A 17866-nucleotide genomic window follows, 5' to 3' on the forward strand; every position below is an offset into this window, starting at 1 on the left:
TACTGGTGTATCTCTGATGTAAATTCAGAGGAAAACTTACGATGGAAGGAGCAGGAAACAGTTCTTCAAACTTGTCTTGTTGACATTTGGCTAAAGTTGGGGAGGATGCCAGATTTGGTCGTAAGTACAAGCTGGTGAAACAACATGACACAGAGACCTAAAGGTAGAACAGTAGGACCTAGACAGCCTGCAGATCCCCTCTGGCTGTGAGATCCTGTGAATACTCTTCTGCCCCTTTCCAGTCTGCATACTACTCAAGTTTGTCCCCCCCTTTTTTTTTTCACATGTCTTTAAACATGGCAGATAATACCATGAAGTATTATAAGCCCTCGCTTTGGGAGAGTGTCTTGGTTGGTGTTTTGTTTGCTTGGGCGTTCTTGTTTTTGGAGTGGTTCTGAAAGGTTCTTGAAAGCATTGTTGGAAGTTGGACAGAATGCAAAGATGTTCAATTCCAACGAGTCAAGTAAGCCAGTTGCTTACTGCTTAAAAGTCAGCTAGTGAAGTACAGATTGAAGATTTGTTTCTAAGGAAACGTGGTAGCGTTACCATATCTATCTACTAGGCATGAGAAAATTGACCTGAAAAGAGTAAATTCTGCAAACTGGTGTAGTTTAGACTTGTCTAGGCTCTGTAGACAGCTGGCAAGGGAGCTTTGCTGCTCTCAGTGCTGCACAGGTCTATGGGGAGCAAGGAGGAAGTAGGCAAACTCCTGCAGACTGGCTTGGCTCTGTCCTGTGGGTTTTCTGGGCTGTGCTCTCTTGATTTGACTGGAAGGGGACAAGAGAGCATCGCAGAAGCTTGTGTGCTGGGATGTGGTTGCTGTGGGCTGTCTAAGCATCATCTTTTAAAGGCCCCGGTTGCACTTTGGTTTTAACAGCTGACAGCCTCTTCTTCCTGGTTTCAGAAGCATTGCTCAAATGTCCTCAGGTACTGCTTCAGCTTCTAGGATTTTGTCTTCCAAAACTTCCATGGCTGTTGCTTTTGATGGCACGACCCAAGAGTTGAACCTGTGAGCATTTTGAGGAGGCTGCCGAACTCACCTCTAGTTTGAAGATTGCTTTGTTAGCTTTGGAAATACAGATTCACTTTAATGCAACCTAGGCTTGCGTTTCAGGTACTGGATTCTGGATTTTAATGTGTTGCTATCATATGATTTTTTCAAAATTTCATTAGATACTATCTGAAGTCCTCCTTAAAAGTGTTAAATTGTATACTTGCTTTGAAATCTGTAGAACTATAGATAGATAGCTGTCATTTCCAGACATGGAAAGATTACTATAGTTCATTGTTGTCAGTAGCTATTGTGTGCAGTCAGGATGTCCTGGGGAAAGAGGTTTAAAGTTGATGTTAAGTACATCAGCATTCCAGTGGTAGTAAGCTAGAAGAGAGCTGTTTGTATTCCACTGAATTGTTAAGAGCTTGAAGGAACCTTTTTTGGGAGAAGTGGTTGTTCTAAAAAAACTTGAGATTGGTTATTCCGTTTGTGATGGATCCTGGAAAAAAAAAGGATTTCTTTGGTATATGAAGTGTAAAGCTTCACAAAACTTTTCCTGGAACAGGAAGGCAGAGTGAGCCGACGGCATTTCTTTAGGGAGAGGCGATCTATTTAGTGTCTCATTAGCAAAGTGAAAGGAGTGCTCTGTCTCTGAAGACACTGCAGCTAATGGATATATGAAAGTTTCAGTGGTAAGTGCTTCGAATGTATAGACAGTTTTTGTTGGTGCCTTTTAGTTTTGAAACAGTTTGCATTTCATGCCAGCATTCAAATGATTTTTCTGGTCATTAGTGGCTGGTAATCAATAGATCTCGTAGTAACTGTTGTTGCTTAATGACTTCAAATGCAAAGTTTAGATTTACAAGCGGCAATATCTCTGGAAAGCTGAGGTTTTCAACTAATCTCAATTAGTTGAAAATTAGTTTCTTAAAAAAAAAGAGAAATCCCCTACTTATTACAAAGTTGTTTTAAAAAAACCTTATCATCTGTAGAGTCTCATTTCAAAGGTGCCAGGGGCATTTTTAAATGTAATTACAAAGAGTAGAAGAACTAAGAGGTAGGAGAAGCCTTAATCTAGCAATGAACTGTAGCAATGGAGACTGTTAATATTTTTTTAATACATAGCAGTTTTTCTTTCCTGTAAGCTTATTACAAAACATTCTTCCAGATGTTTAAGTAATTGTGAAAGTAGCCCATGAGAAGAAAATATATTTTCCATAATAGCTTTGTATAGAAATAGCTGTTACAGAAATGGCCCATTGGCATGCTGTATTAAAAGGAATGGATACAACTGTGTTAGTTTACTAGTTAAAAACTTTTCCTTTCACAAAGGAAGTTTAACGGGGAGCAGATTACTGTACTTTCTTTGTTACCCATTAAGGTTTAGCCACCTGGCAGGAAGTTTAAGTATGTTTTAAGATTAAAGTCTGTTACTTCAATTTGCTAAGAAAATGTGTATAGAATGGGCAACACTTTAATGTGATCTAGTTTTTGTGATGTGATCTAGTTTTTGTGACTTTCAGGAGTCATTGTGGTCTGTTATTCCCGTACTTGTACTTCAAATGTAAGTGGGATACATAAGTTAGTTGTCACAGGTCTTGCAAAAACTGATTAATAGGAATGAATAGTTGTATGTGTGTGATTACAGTATCTCTGAAACAGATGAATATAAGTGTAGCTTAGGCTTCCAAACAATTAAAAATATTGAATTGCTTGAGCTTTTAACAAGTAAATACTAATGTGAAATTATCCCTTTTCACGATGCAAAATTTGGAAAACTTCCACCCAGGTGGCTCAGCTTTGGCTCAAAGAAGTGTATGTGACATCTCTAAAGAAAAACATCCCAGTGTGTTTTCCCAGAATGATTAAGAAGTTGGAAACAGGCAAAAGTAGTTGTGCTTTTTGTCTTCTCCTTTCTTACTCTTCCCCCATGTTCCAGTAGTTGTTAACAGAAGCTCTGGATGAATCATTCTCCTTATTCCAGTTTGTCATAGCAGCATGTTAAAGACTCGATGTTGAGTGGCTAAATACTTGTCCTGACCACCAGTTTAAACCATCTGATTTGTCCACAAATGCTCCGCTTCCTATTTGGGAACAACAATAGGCTGAGTTTCTTCACTGCTTTTAACAGGCAAAACTGAGAGGCTTTTGCCAGGCCCTGGAGCTAATAATTTTAAAAGGTTTTGCAATGGACACTACCTTTTGATAGCTTTCTGTTTGTACTCAAGCCAAAAATCCTGTGTTCTCGATGGATACACAGGATCATATACAGCTGGAGAGGACACCCCCAGAAATAAGTGCTTTTGTTCTGAATTTTTACACTTCTACCTAGAAAAGAACCAGTTTTTCAAATATTTGAAGGCATTTGTAAGCTGCTTTGTGGTCTTGCTTCTGCTGTATGATTTGACTGTAAATGACCATTTTTTTTTCTCTTCACCTCACATTAACATCGTGTTCCCGCACAAAGCTGCTTCTTAAGTAGGAAGACATAGGAAGTGAAAGAGTAAACTGATTTCACTGTGGGAAGCATCTGGATTGTGTTAATTTCTTTCCTTTAGTGTTTACTTTCTTATCTTCTTTAAAATTGTGGTTTTTCTATTGTTCAGAAAAGTATAATGTTGCATGTTCTGTAGGATATAAACTTTGTCTTTGAGCCTAGTAAACTTGGTCGATTGACTACTTGCCCTTTTTTTTCCCTAAGCGGTGAACTTCAAAGAAGTTAGCGAAGAAAACAAGAGAGAACTCTTCAGTGAAATATTCTCTTCCATTGAAACATTGGCATTCACCTTTGGAAACGTGTAAGTTGGAATCCAGAAGGAGTTTTTAAAGAGATGGGTGGAGCTGAATCAAATGAAGACTGAACAACAAGAAAACCTTCAGTTTTCTTTTGAACAAGTATTAGCTGATGATCTAGATTAACCATATCCAGAAAAACTTTACAGCTTTGTTTGGGTGTTTGGGGTTGGTTGGTTTGTTTGTTTTTCCTTCACAAGGAAAACAATTATGGTATAGAAATTACAGGGAATATATGACTGCTTGAAAAATCATTTGCAAATCTTCGGAAGGATTTAAGGAATACTATCTGAATTTTTGTTCTCAGTGATCTGAAATTACTTGGAGAGGTAAAGTAATGAAGTAACACAAGTCTTTGTTTTTCTGGCAGTGTTTCGGACTTCCTTATGGGAGATGTAGACAATGGTTCGTCATTGGGACTTCCTGTATCTCGGAGAAGCCGGGTAGGCTAAACACGTTCCCTTGGAGTGTGGAATGGTGTCTTTTAAGGGAGATACTCATTTCCACTGAACCTCTGTGCGTCATGGGACTGGGACACTAGGAGTGTTCTAGGTGTTAAAAATTATTAAACCCAGAAAAAAAACTCATTCAAGGTTTCAGATACTTGAATGTATTCTCAGTTCTAAATGTTAGTGATGACTCAATGGGGCTAGCATTCAAATATGTAAGTTTAACGTGCTATAATTATATTAGAGAATTTTTAATTGGTTTAAATGAAAAGGATTAAGATGCTTGAATGATTTGCGTGCTGAAATAATTAGAATAGACCTGTTAGACCTAGAAGGTAGAGGTTTAATGACCTCTTTTTGGCTTGTTAAGACTAATACTCATTACAAAATAACCTTTTCTTCTTCCAGAGCCCAGTTTGTGCTGTAGCTGTATGAACAACAGAGAACTGAAATAGCACTGTCAACTTCTAGGTAGTCAAAGAAAAACATTAGTGCTTTAAACTCCCCTTTAAACACTTTGAAGGTGAGATTAAAGAGGGCTCAGTAGGAAACTCTGTTCTGAATTTTTGTGCATTTAGAAGCAGACTTTCAAGTCAATCAATATATGGCAAGCTAACTTGCAGCAAGATTAAAAATTCTTTATTGTGGATTTTTTTTTTAAAGGCTTTATTGAAATGTACTTAAAGCTTAGCATTCCTTCATAGAGGCTTGATTATAGCAATGCTGTGCGGCTACAGCTGGGTAGTCTTTTTAAGCTTTCTCTGTTTGATAATGCACGCAAGAAAGATGGGTGATCACAGAACTTCTAATTCTGTAGCTGCTAGAAAAATCGTCTTCACAAACAGCATGGAGCGGAAGGAGGTTACTTGCAAAAGTGGTTCCAGCAGACTTAGAGTTAGATGGCTGATGGAAAAGTATGGAATAAAATAGCACAAAAACTAGCATTACATGTAATTTAAATGAGATTATTTGAATGGATATTATTTCAGCTAATTGGTGCACCAGCAGAAGTAAGGTGCTGAATTTGCCAACATTTTAATGTTGTGATGGCTTTGTAATGCAAAAATGTGTTCCTGTGGAATGAGATGGTCCCATATATTGTGAATGCTTAGCTAAAAAGGTCACTTTTCTGAACATGGGAGTGGGGGAAGATCGAGGAGAAATTAGAATATAGTGAAATGAGGAAGGAGTGCTATTCTAGTAGAAAATACTCTACCATGCAAGTCACCAGCCCTTTTTTGTACTGTCATTTGCTTTTCCTAATGTGGAAGGGAACAATTACAAATTTTAGAGCAGGTAGGATAACCTGGTTCAATTTCTTAAATTTAAGTGCGTTTTCATTCAGACACATTTAACAGATGAAGTATTTCACGTTGACTTGCAATTCAGAGAGCAATTTGGAGATCAACCAGGAGCTGAGTATTAGGAGGAGTTAAATGCAAAATATTTAGGGAGGTGTAGTAACTTTCCATTCCTACAGATGTGTACATTCATTACATTTTGATAAAATTTAACATGTAAATATTTTGAGGGTTAATAAAGGAAAGATATTTTAATCACCTGTTAAGGACCTTCCTAACTAAGCTCTGGAGAATTGGTATACAAGATGATGGTGTGGGGGGCTGATCTTGCTTCTATTGATTGCAGGGGAGTCTACATTCTTTAGTTCAGGCATTCCACTGGAAAGCTTAAGCAAAGTGATATGCATACCCCCTCTTAGCAAATGTACTTGTTCTCATTTTAGCCTTTGTAGTACAACTGGAAGTACAAGGTGGAAGCAAAGATATTTTTTAATTAAAAACAGAAGAGCTTTAGAATACATTGGGAGAGGCAAGACAGGCACATTTGACCTTTCATTACTCCACAAGCTGCTTGACTGCAATTTGACACTATCTAGATCTGAGAGAAGGATAAAGAAATGGGAGAAGGATAGTTTTCAAAACGTGCAGAGATTTGTCTCTGTCAGTGAGAGTTCTTGGGTAATGGGGGGAAAAAAAAAGTCAGAAGAGACTGCTAAAAGTTGGGCAGTGAAATCTGAGAGTCAGACCTGTTAATTTTTGCAAGGCTCACTTTGTATCATTGGGTACTTGAGGGGGAGTCTTATGGGTCAAGTTCTGATACTAAGTTGTAGGACATAACTAAAAGTAGTACTCCATGTACTTGCTTTTAAAATGTAGTATTACCTATTTGCAATAGGTTGAAAGTGGATGGATGAATGAATGTTGATGAGTTGCCCTAACTAAGCAGTGTGCCTGAATTACTAGAAAGGAATGAACAGTCATCAAGGCTGAAATTACTTGGGTCTTACAGAATGGGAAATAATTTTTAGGACCAGAACTTAAAAGTGCCTCCTGAGTTAATGTAAAGTAGGGTTTTTTTTCCTTTTCTTATTTGTTCTTCCATAATAACTGTATGCTAATTTAAAATCTAGTTGAAGAGAGTAATACTTTGTAACCAAATCAGAACTAAATCTAGTAATGTCCAAAATTTCTGTATGACTAATATTTATCCATCTCTAAATTCAGTTTGGTGGGGATTTTTACCATTTGATTGATAGACAGATTTGGATGGCTTTCCCACCTGTTCTGAAAAAGCCATTCCGTTTTACTTAAATTCTCTCTTATTAGACAGCAATTTTACTAGTATTCTACTTTCTTGGAAATGGAGCTGTTCTTTAGACTGTAGCTTGATTCTGTTCAATGTAATTGCTGATTAATACCTTGTATGTTTTGGTATATGGAAAAGCTGCTTTTGCTGTTGGAGGATTTTTGTGTGATTTATGACCATTTTCCATTTCTATTTTAAAAAAGCAACCAAACAAGAAAGAATTACTTGCATCATTGTTACTATGCTCTATTATAGCTTTAAGTCTGAAAATAAAACAGCACCAAAGTCTAAAATGGGAACAACTGTTGTTGTAAAGCTTAAGGCCACTTCGTAGCTATTTCTCAGTCTTTTGTCTTCTGCCTACTCTACTTACCAGTTTTCAAGAGCAGTTTATTAATTTAAAATTATGTAGGGTTGTGTTGTTTGCTTGTTTGTTTAAAGGAGGTGGTGGTTGCTAGGTAAACTTCTTATTCACTGAAGTCTATTCTGTAGCCTGGTTTATAGCACAGCCCTATAAATAGTCCAATTTGCACAATTAAAGGGGTAGCAAAATGCAGCATGAGGACAAACGTAGGCATGAAATGTTGTGCTAAATTCCTTTTTATTACTGGATTAGATTCTGTCAGGTCGTACTGAATTGTCAGGGTTTCATTAGCAAGTGGTACTAGTCTGCTTGTGTGCCTGCAGTGCACATCTGCAAGTAATTTAAGAAAAATAATAACTTTATTCCCTTAAGAAAGAAATACAGGATTCTAATGGCTTGTAGAATGTTGTCTGTTGTACGGGTATGATGTTAGGTCTATGTGAAACGCTTTTTAAAAAATAAGCAAAGATCTAAAAAAAGTTGGAGGTCACTTAAATATCAGCTTGATTTGTTAAACAACTCTCTCATCACAGCCTTTCAAGATTGTTGATTTATGGATACATAATGATTACTTGTCTCAATCTACAGCTATGGGAGCTTAGAAGGTATTGTGCCTTAGATGAGAGGGAGTTACAGTACATTTTGCTGCTTTATCAGCAGAAAAAAGAAAGGGGCAGTTGGTGCCATTTGTTTTGTTAGCCTGACAGTTCCAGTAAGAACTCTTCTTTGCTAACTTAGTGTTTTGCTCCTTATACACTAGTCCTTTGAGAATCTTTCTGTGGAATCTGGGGGTTCACTGCATGAAAAGGATGATATTCAAGGTAGGTCATTCATTTAGTGTTCATAAACACCATTCTGTATCTGTGCATTCATCTTCTAAAATGTTACAAAATAAGTTGCTTGGTCAGCTTTTTACACCTATGCTGCCATTAAAACATCACTGTAAAAAGTTTGCTATTGTAGTGGTTTTATGCTTTTGTGAATAACCGTCCTGGGTTGGGTTGTTAGGGGTGGAAGAACCAATGCCTGAAGCACTTCTGTATGTCATCACATGATAAGTGTTTTGTTGGGTCACTTTTTTTTTAAGAAAGTTATGCTGACCATCTGACTAGCCCAGATAAAATACTATGAGCCTTTAATTTGTTCTAAAACCTCTGTCAGTCCTGTTTAGAATCAACTAGCATTAAAGACCAACTCAAGATTGGAGCTGCTTAAGTATTCACAGTTGGCTAATACTGGCCTTGTGCTCAGTGTGTGGTCATGTCTAGAATTCACTTCTTTGTGTTGGATGCTCTACTTTCAGGACATCTTCGAGCAGAGGAGGTTGATAGCATGCTCCTAAGAAATGACAGTGGAATTGAATCAGCTCTGTCCTATGCTAAAGCATGGTCAAAATATACCAAGGATGTAGTCGCATGGGTAGAAAAAAAGCTTAGCTTGGGTGAGTGGCTCTTTCTGGCATTTAATCAGCTTTGTCATGAAGAAATTAAATCTGTTTTCAGGCCTCTGTGCTGCAGACTGTCAATAATGTGATTTCTAAATTAGTAGCTGTTCCACTGAAGTGGACAGAACGATCACGCGTTTCCTATAATTAAAGGCCTGTAACAAAGTGAAGGTGGTCCCTATCTGTTAGAGGGGGAATGTAAAAAGCATTTAGCATATGTTACAATGATTAGTGTAAACAGTACTGAATTTTTTCTTACAGAAGTGGAGTGTGCTAAAAATCTAGCAAAAATGGCTGAAACTGCTAAAGCTGTTGTTGGACACCAGGTGAGTATGTTTTAGGGGCTTTATTTTAAAATCTTAAATATGTATTGGATGCCTTGCACAAAAATGAAACTTTAGGGATGTTGAGGAATGGAGTTCTAAGTTGATACAGGATTGATTTTTACTGTAAACCACTAGTTAAAAGATCTAGTGTACTTTGTATTTTACCATCTCTTACGGAAATTTGGGTATATAATTCTCTTTGTTGAAAATGCAGAATAGCCTTCTAATTGTCACAGTATGCTTTTTTTTCTAATATCTTGTCTGCTTTGTGATTTGGACTTGTAGACTTATCTTTCAGAGTGTTATCCTAGTGAAATGAAAAATAGCTGAGGAATTAGTAATTTTCTGTATTTATACCTAATTCTGACTCTACACATATATAAATACATTATTAAATTTAGTTGAAAATTGAGTTTGACTACACAGACATTTAGAATGTCAGCCTAGCTCTACCGTACCCTAGAACATTAATGTTTTGTTCTGTGTAATTGTAGGATTATATGCCATTTCAATCAATATTCATTAATGCTTTTCAAAATGATATCGAGAACAATCAACTTTGGCAACAAACAGCTGCTGCTCTCCAGTCTAACAAATTTGTGCAGGTAAGCTTAATGAAAAAGACCAAGATATTGGTTAGGTTTTTAAAAAGTTCTGTAACAGCACAGATTATTCAGAAGATAAAATTTGCAGATTTGCAAACCATGAGCCTCTAATGCACTCTGTTAATGTTTCCTATCTAGCCTCTTCTAGGAAGGAAAAATGAGTTGGATAGACAAAGGAAAGATATCAAGGAGCTTTGGCAGCGAGAACAGAAAAAAATGGTTGGTGTTTCTTTCATACCTAACAGTATTCAATGTGATAGTCTTCAAAGGATCAAACTTTAAGACTAGGCTGTTATGCACTTAAATTCATGTGCAGAATCTATAGGGCTTACTGGGTGTCGTCTGTAACTGTCCATTTCATAATGTACTTGTAGGAGGTTATATTTCTGTGAACATGTACTTTGAACTGCAGTATACAGACCCATGCATAACAGCTTCTTTAGATATCAAATTAAATAACTGGAAAATTAAAATAATTCTTTTGCTTTTTTCTTTTGTGGCATTCTGCAGCAAGAGCTGGAAGCTGCTCTAAGAAAAGCTAAGTTGCTATATACACAGCGTCAAGATGAGTATGAAAAGGCAAAATCCTGCACTGCTCGTGCTGAGGAGGAACATCTCAGCTCAAGTGGAAGCTTTGTGAAAGATGTCAGCAAGCAACTGGAAAAAAAACGAAGGCTAGAAGAGGAAGCTCTTCAAAAAGTAAGAGTTTTTGTTCCTTTTAAAGTTAAGCCTACGTTTGTTTTACTCATGCTTTCTCAATGGGAATATTTGAGTAAGTGTTCTGTTGATAATTTTTAATTTTAATCATGCTATGCTCTCTTGGGCTTTTACCCTAAATGGGAATCTCCAATTACAAGCATCTTATGTGTTTTGCGGGTTTTTTTCTTGCTTCTTATATCAAGGATTGTAGTCCATCACCCCTTTATTACTTGTGTTTTCTCTAGGCTGAAGAGGCCAATGAGCACTATAAAGCAAGCATGGCAGAGGTTGAAGAAAAAAGAAATGATTTGGAAAGTTTAAAAAGTGATGTCTTAACACAGCTTCGGGAGCTTATTTACCAATGTGATCTTACTCTTAAAGCTGTAAGCCTGCTCTTTCATATACATTCAGTGCAGATATATAAAGACTAGAAGAGAGCCCCATCTGTAGTGTTAAATGTTTAAAATAGGAATTTTTCAAAGGACAGATGTCAAGCCAATAGGAAAAGGAAAACTTTTAGTGTGTTTGTGGTGTTCTCTTTCTGTTAGAAGCTTAAAAAGTAAAAGGGAGGGTGTTAAACATCTTGAATGGATTTTCATTGTGAGTTTTTTTCTAATGAGCTGCTGCCTTGCAAGAATGCTGACTACACAATTCTTGTAAAAATTTCTCTAAGAATATTGATGGCAGTAGTGTTACTCGCTTGCTTAAGGGTACATCTCCCATTCCCATTATTTTCATTAGCAAAGATGTTTGGCTCGAGCACAGAATGGACATTAACATGCTGCAGTGTAGAGCCTTCTAGTCCTGATGACAGTCTCAATTACCATCCATTGAAACTAATGTATTAATTAAATTAAAATAAGCAAAGGATTGTCAAAACAGTGTATCTACATACAGGTTTTTTAAAAAACTTTAAAGGGGCATTATGCCAACATATGTGTACATTTTCTAGATGAAACAAAGACAATTTTATGCTGACATGGGGAGAGAAAATAAACAGAACCCTCCTCAAACAACACAAAAGACAACCCGCAAGACCAGTAGAAAGCTTAAATAAGCTTGTCAGTTCAAGTATCTCTGAACTGCAGACTACTTTCAGCTCCAAAGCTGAAGAAGCTGCCATGCAGTGTCCCCTTCCTTGGTCTCTGCCTTGTGATAAAATATTTCAGAAGTTTCATGGAATTTAACAAAGAAATTATTCAATAAATTTGTTCTGTTGGAACAAGGAGTTTTGTCCATTTCTTGTCTCAAGGTCGTATGGAGCCCATCTGGCTTTGGAACTCCCAACTACTTCATCATTGTAGTAGTGACTAAAATTCCTTCTTGAGCATGAAAAATTACTGTTTGGTAGCAAAAAACCTTCCTGTTTATCTTGGTCAGGCCAAAGTGGATAGCCACTTGAATTGCCTTTGCTACCTGGAGGATTCAATAACTGAGAGAAGAGAAATATTATTATGCATACCATAGATACTAAGTTTTTGCAGCTGACTTTCAGTAATCTTGCACAATGTCCATCCCTACAAATGTTACTGTTTTCTAGAGTTTTTCTGGTCTTACTGTTTAAATAATTTTCTGTTCTGATAATAATTTAGGTTGAGCAAAGTGTGAGTGAAATATGTCGTAAATGATCTACAAATAATGAAAAAAAAAAAATTTTTCCCCAACAGGCAACAGTTAACCTGTTCCAGCTGCAGCATGCTCAGGTTGTGTCTCTCCCAGTTAACTGCCAGTCCCTCTGTGAGAGTGCCAAACTCTATGACCCTGGTCAGCAGTATTCAGAGTTTGTGAAAAGTTTGCCAAAGGAAAGTGTTCCTGTTGAATCAGGTTCCTTTGAAACCCAGAGTTCCCAGGTTGATGGGTGAGTCCAAAACTACAGGTGGCATAAGCTTGGTTTAGAATTAAATGCTAGGCACATCTGTTTAACAGTAAAATATGTTCTTTTTTTTTTTTTTGGAGGAATTAAATGAATACTCATGTTGTACCCCCATGCTTTACCATTCTCTTATTTCTTTGACTCATCTTTTGATAGCTTATGTTGACATTAAAACTTGACTTTAAGTTCCAAGGCAGAATGCCACTTTTTGTGATAAGACTTTCACAGCAACTACCAGTGTTTTAGCAAGAACTGACTTGTTGCCCTTTTAACACAGATACTGGTTAATATGAAAAATGTGAACTTTTAGCTCTGTAGTGTGACAGTAGTATTTGATAGTTTAGAGTCTGAGGAGGTACTTTTTCTCTCCTACAAGCATTGCTGCTACAATACCTTCTTTCATATTGTTTACATTTGGCAACTTTTTGGCAGGAAATGTTTCCTAATTTGTCTCATGCTATGTAACTAAAAAAAAAGTTGAGAGGCTACATGTCCCTGTGTTATAGATAAGTTACTTTTTTTTCCAACCTGTGTGAAATGGGAGTTTTACTGTTAATCTATTAAAGATACAGCTAACGGAGGAGTAAGGACTAGAAGACAAAGACGACTGCATGTCAGTATGCCAAATGCTTTTCCACCTTTAACTTATTGTAAAATAGTGGTTTTGGCACTAAAGCAACAGAATATCCATTCCAGTCTGTGTTTCACAGTTCTACAGGAAAATGTCGTCATCATCTTTCAAAAGGAAACTAAATACAAAAAACCTAATGCTTGAGTCAGACCTCTACCAACAAAAGCCAGGAAATTCAAAGTTAAAGCTGAGATTCCTAGTTCTTGTCTGTAAATTTCCTGCCTTTTAAGACTGACTTGGGCTATACTCATAAACTCTGACTTACAGGGATTTAACTATCCAGCTCCCTGAGAAATTGATGAGCATAAAATTTCAAACTCTTTGTGTGTTCTCCCAGCTGCTTACTGCTTAAAACTCACAGGAGTGTTTTTTTTCTTTCTTGCTTCTCACCATTTGTTTTCTTTCACACAGCCTTTTCAATGAATGTTCATATACTCAAAGTGATAATTTTTATTGTTTGGGTCTACATTTTTTTTTTAAGGGACAGTAGCTTGGACAAATGCAATTTTTAATGCTTTTAAGTCTTTATTTCCTTCATTTGGATACAGTAGAACTTAAGGAAAATCTTCCTGACTGCTGAACTTGGCCAGCAGGCCACTTTGACCGCAGGGTGCTTCAGCACTTTACATTAATTGATGTTAACAGTTTTCTGTCCTTATCTTGAGAGCAGATTTTCATAATGAACTGACTCTAAGCTCTTTGGCAGCTTCAACGTATTTTATGTGATTTTAAAAAAGCAAAGCATTGAAACACCTATATATTTATAAGTGAAAGTTATTGAAAGCATCAAAATAGGATGCACTAGCCTCTGAATTATTCTGATCTTTAGATAAACAGATTTGCTATTTTTTTCTAAGTCTGAAAAATAACAGTCATAATACCTTACAGAGATGTGGAAAAGCTGATTTGTTTGGGGTCAGGAGGAAACACTGGGAAATTGCACGTATTTTATTAAAAATAAACTGCTACCCTTTTTATCTTTTTTATTTTCATTTGTGTTTAAGAATTACATGTCAAATATATGTTCAAGAATAGCACTTAAATTGAAGCATTTTAATGCTCAGGAATCAAAAAAGGCATTGTTTTTAATTTAATTCTATCATACTGACTCTTCAAATTACATTTCACTTTCTGAAGGGTTTTCAATAAGCAATCAACAAACAGTGTCCGTACGTCACATGGTAACTTATCTCAGTGTTCAGGAGATTTTCCTGCTCAGACGTTAGATGATGTGGGAAGCCCAATTTATCATCGTTCGCAGAAGATTGGAGAGAAGAGATCTTCCAGCAGCACAGATATCCAAGGTAGTTCTATATTTCATCTGCAGTTCAGTCTCTAAATAACAATACCGGGGAAAAAAAAACAGAACAGGTGCTTGATGTTTCACTGTGAGAAATGTAGCACTGAAGGGGTTAAAGAATGTATTTTAAAGTCAAAGCCTGTAAAAACAATTATGTACTTGAGTGTAAGGACAAATGGAAAACTGCCTGTTTGCATACCTAGATTCTTTGACAAGAAAGGTGAGGTGCAGTTCAAACAGCAAGTACTGTCAAGCTCAGTGTACTAAACTATTTCATTTAATTTTAGCAATTGAAAATCCATTGGTTTTATAAATACTACATTGATTTCACTTTTTTTGCAAAAGCACAAGTGTCAAGTTTCTGAAATGAGTTTTCTTACATCCTGAAGCTTTTACAGAAATATATGGTGTGTTTTTTTTTCACTGTACTATATATTTGTATGCCTTTTTGCAATAGTTTCCTATTTTGAATATAGTCGTAGTTAGTCCTTGTTATGGCTCAAGGTCAGGAACACCCCCAGACCTGTACAGGCCGTCCCCAAACCAGTACAGTACTTAAATGAAAAGAATGTAATTTTGTCTTTGACGTTTAGAATTTGTGGATTTTCTCTCCAAAGCAATGCGAGGGCCACCACCGTTCAGATCGTGGTCGGTTGGCAACCAGAGCGGAGGCATGTGCAGCGACTCGGAAAGCGCGGGAGGAAGCAGCGAGTCCCGATCCATGGACTCTCCCTCTGCCAGCCCAGGTACAGCTGCGCTCGATGCCACGCTCCTTTGAAGTCTTTGCTCTGGAGTGTCTTACACTAATGAAGAAATCATTGGTAGTTTAGCAAGTGTTGGACAGAGCCTATAATGCAAATGGGCGATTGGGTGGAACTGATACTTACAGCTTCCTGAAAATTTTTCTCATCTGCTAGGGGATTTTAAAAGACGACTTCCCCGAACACCTTCTACTGGTACTATGTCATCTGCAGATGATCTTGATGAAAGAGAGCCACCATCTCCTTCAGACTGTGGTAATGTTGTTTCCATACCTGAAGTCCCCAGAAGATGCTTTTTGTTGTAGAGTGTGACTTTTTTCAATGTGCTTAAGAAAAGTACATTAACAAGGCTGTGATTACCAACAGCATTGTTTTTCAATATGCATCCACTTGAGGTGGAGAGCTGAAGTTCATATATTTAGATTAACTATATGGGCAGCCTTTGAACATTTCTAGTGCCTTCACTCTCCTGAGGTAAACATGAGTGATCCACTAACTGTTCCCTCCAGACATTTTGCATTTAAAATTAGCTGCATGGCACTGAGGTATTTAAGATCACTTCTAAACTTTGAAGTGAAATGTACAGATAGGGAGAGTTAGTAATTGGCAAATTGGAAAAAAAATGGATCCAAATGTTTAGGGTAACAACTGACATTTTACTCTTCTCAAGTTAGATGAGCAAGTTTGGTAATGGCTGTCCCAGATATAAAGACAATGTTGCCACAGGTACCAAAACCTGAATAACTGGATTATCAGCAATAGTTCTATGGGATGTCTGCACTACTTACAATCTAGTTCTGAAATACCTGTAGCACTTAGTAAGCCTGTAGGAGATTCTTCAGTTAGTCTTCATTTCCTAAACATGTACTTTGCCTTCTAGGAATGAGTCTGTGGTTAACAATACTGGTTTAGATGCAGATTTAAAGCATGGCAAACTTTTTTTTTTTTTGTATAAAGAATGAAAACTTTCACTTTGCATGGTGGTGTTTAGCCAGTACTTGAGCTTTTAAGAAGCTTTCTGGGCAAATAATTGTGTGTTAATTTTAAGTTCTTGTCTGTACGACAAATTATTTTGATTCACAGATTTGCTGATAGCACATGAAGTAAATTGCTTGAAAAAAATTGGTCACAAAAAGCACCAGTTGCTATACTCTTCTAGAATCCTCTAGAAAATATGTTGATGTTATCATAGGAGACTGAGAATCAGTGTTTTTTATTTTAAATGGGTTCTGCTGTGAGTGTGTTAATTCTTCTCTGCTGCCAAGTATTCTAAGTATTTCAGAAACACTACATGCCAGACCATAATGTCATCTTTCATCCTCTAGTACAGGATTTTGACATACATAGAGTGAAACTTCGATGAGTAGTTGTGTGACTGCAGGGCAGATGGAATTAAATGCCCTAACATTTTCACATGCTGTTAATACAGGAAAAAAAGAAATGCTTGGAAATGCAAAACTGATCATTTGATTCCACTTCTATCTAAGATTATTTTATAGTTAACTTGTCTGTTATGTAAACTGTAACATTGTTTTGCTTCCTTGTGATTGAAATGTTTTTGATTACTTTGATAGAATTCTGTAAGTAACAACAACTGTGTTGTACAGCACAGTTCTAAAAAATCAGAATAAATAGCCTATCCCAATAGCGAGTATTAGAATGACAGTAACAGAGAAACTCTCTCCAGGTTTAAATGATCTGACATCTGAAACTGCAAATTCTCCAGGACCTTTCAGAAATGCTAATATGTCCAAAGCAGCACAAACACACAAGCTACGGAAGCTGAGAGCTCCATCTAAATGCAGAGAATGTGACAGCTTAGTGGTATTTCAGGGAGCTGAATGTGAGGAGGTAAGTTGAAAAATAGTTTCAATTGCTGCTTGGGATTTATATAAAGTCAGAAGGTTTGGAAACTTGCATTATTTTGCTGTATGAAAAGTAGAGACTATGTGGCTCATAGAGTCATTGTGAACTCAGAGCAAAAGCACAACAGACTTAACAAATCTTCCCTTCTGCTCGCATATGGGATAACACACAGCAGAGATATTTCTTATGGTATCGGATTGTGTCAAACCATGTGCTTTTTTCGTCCCCTGTAGTGTTCACTTGCATGCCATAAAAAATGTTTAGAGACTTTAGCTATTCAATGTGGGCACAAAAAACTTCATGGAAGGCTTCACTTGTTTGGAGTGGAATTTGCCCAAGCTGCTAAAAATGTTCCCGATGGCGTTCCTTTCATCATCAAAAAGTGTACGTCAGAAATTGAAAGCAGAGCACTGAATGTCAAGGTATGATCAAGTTTGTTTATAAAAGTTAAGTATGAACAAGCTTTAAAAAAAAAAAAAAAAAAGAAAAAAAAAACACCAACAACACAACCAAGTGCCTCTTAAGTTGTTAATGATGTACTGTTGATATCATCTGTGTTTCACACTTTCCTTTCAAGTTAAAATAGAGTTGTGCTGATCTTTTAATTTCAGGGTATCTATCGTGTGAATGGAGCCAAATCAAGAGTGGAAAAGCTTTGTCAAGCTTTTGAAAATGGAAAGGATTTGGTCGAGCTCTCAGAACTCTATGCACATGATATCAGCAATGTTCTCAAGTTGTATCTCCGCCAGGTATGTACTGGAGAGGTCAGATGGAAATCTGAAGTCATATAGTATATTTCTTCAGTACAAAAGGGGAAAAAAAAAATTCTTTTCAGCAGTCCTGCAGCAGATGAATAAGTGAGTGCCTTGTATAGTTGCAGTAGGCTTCTTTTCACATGGAGCCTGTGACAGGCATAATATCTCTTTAAATATTAGTACTATGTGCAGAATGAGCTTTTGTTTATCCACATGTAGTGAAGCTTTCACTTCTGAAACCTTTCCGTTTACTGAATTTGCCTGTCCTGTGTGAAGTTTAAAGCATTCCCATGTTCTTGCCTCCTCAAGCAGACAGATGCTGATATTTTGCTGTTAATATATGCCAATAAATTTCATGGAGCACTTGTAATGGTCATGATGATGTGTTCATTAGGGAAA

At 36.8% G+C, this 17866-nt stretch overlaps 1 protein-coding gene across 1 annotated transcript in view; it reads left to right on the forward strand.

Moving 5' to 3' along the window:
- ARHGAP29 (Rho GTPase activating protein 29) overlaps positions 1-17866 on the forward strand; it is a 48415-nt gene that overhangs the window by 25876 nt on the left and 4673 nt on the right. The window contains exons 3-18 of the mRNA XM_008941747.1: positions 3696-3792; positions 4158-4230; positions 7968-8028; positions 8511-8648; positions 8913-8977; positions 9472-9582; positions 9721-9801; positions 10093-10281; positions 10527-10664; positions 11949-12139; positions 13923-14089; positions 14703-14831; positions 15003-15101; positions 16534-16697; positions 16946-17134; positions 17324-17461. Of these exons, the coding sequence (XP_008939995.1) occupies positions 3696-3792; positions 4158-4230; positions 7968-8028; positions 8511-8648; positions 8913-8977; positions 9472-9582; positions 9721-9801; positions 10093-10281; positions 10527-10664; positions 11949-12139; positions 13923-14089; positions 14703-14831; positions 15003-15101; positions 16534-16697; positions 16946-17134; positions 17324-17461 (2030 nt within the window). The remainder of the gene's footprint in view (positions 1-3695; positions 3793-4157; positions 4231-7967; positions 8029-8510; positions 8649-8912; positions 8978-9471; positions 9583-9720; positions 9802-10092; positions 10282-10526; positions 10665-11948; positions 12140-13922; positions 14090-14702; positions 14832-15002; positions 15102-16533; positions 16698-16945; positions 17135-17323; positions 17462-17866) is intronic.

Source organism: Merops nubicus, unplaced genomic scaffold (assembly GCF_000691845.1).
Source record: "Merops nubicus isolate BGI_N331 unplaced genomic scaffold, ASM69184v1 scaffold9536, whole genome shotgun sequence".
NCBI classification, from domain to species: Eukaryota; Metazoa; Chordata; class Aves; order Coraciiformes; family Meropidae; genus Merops; species Merops nubicus.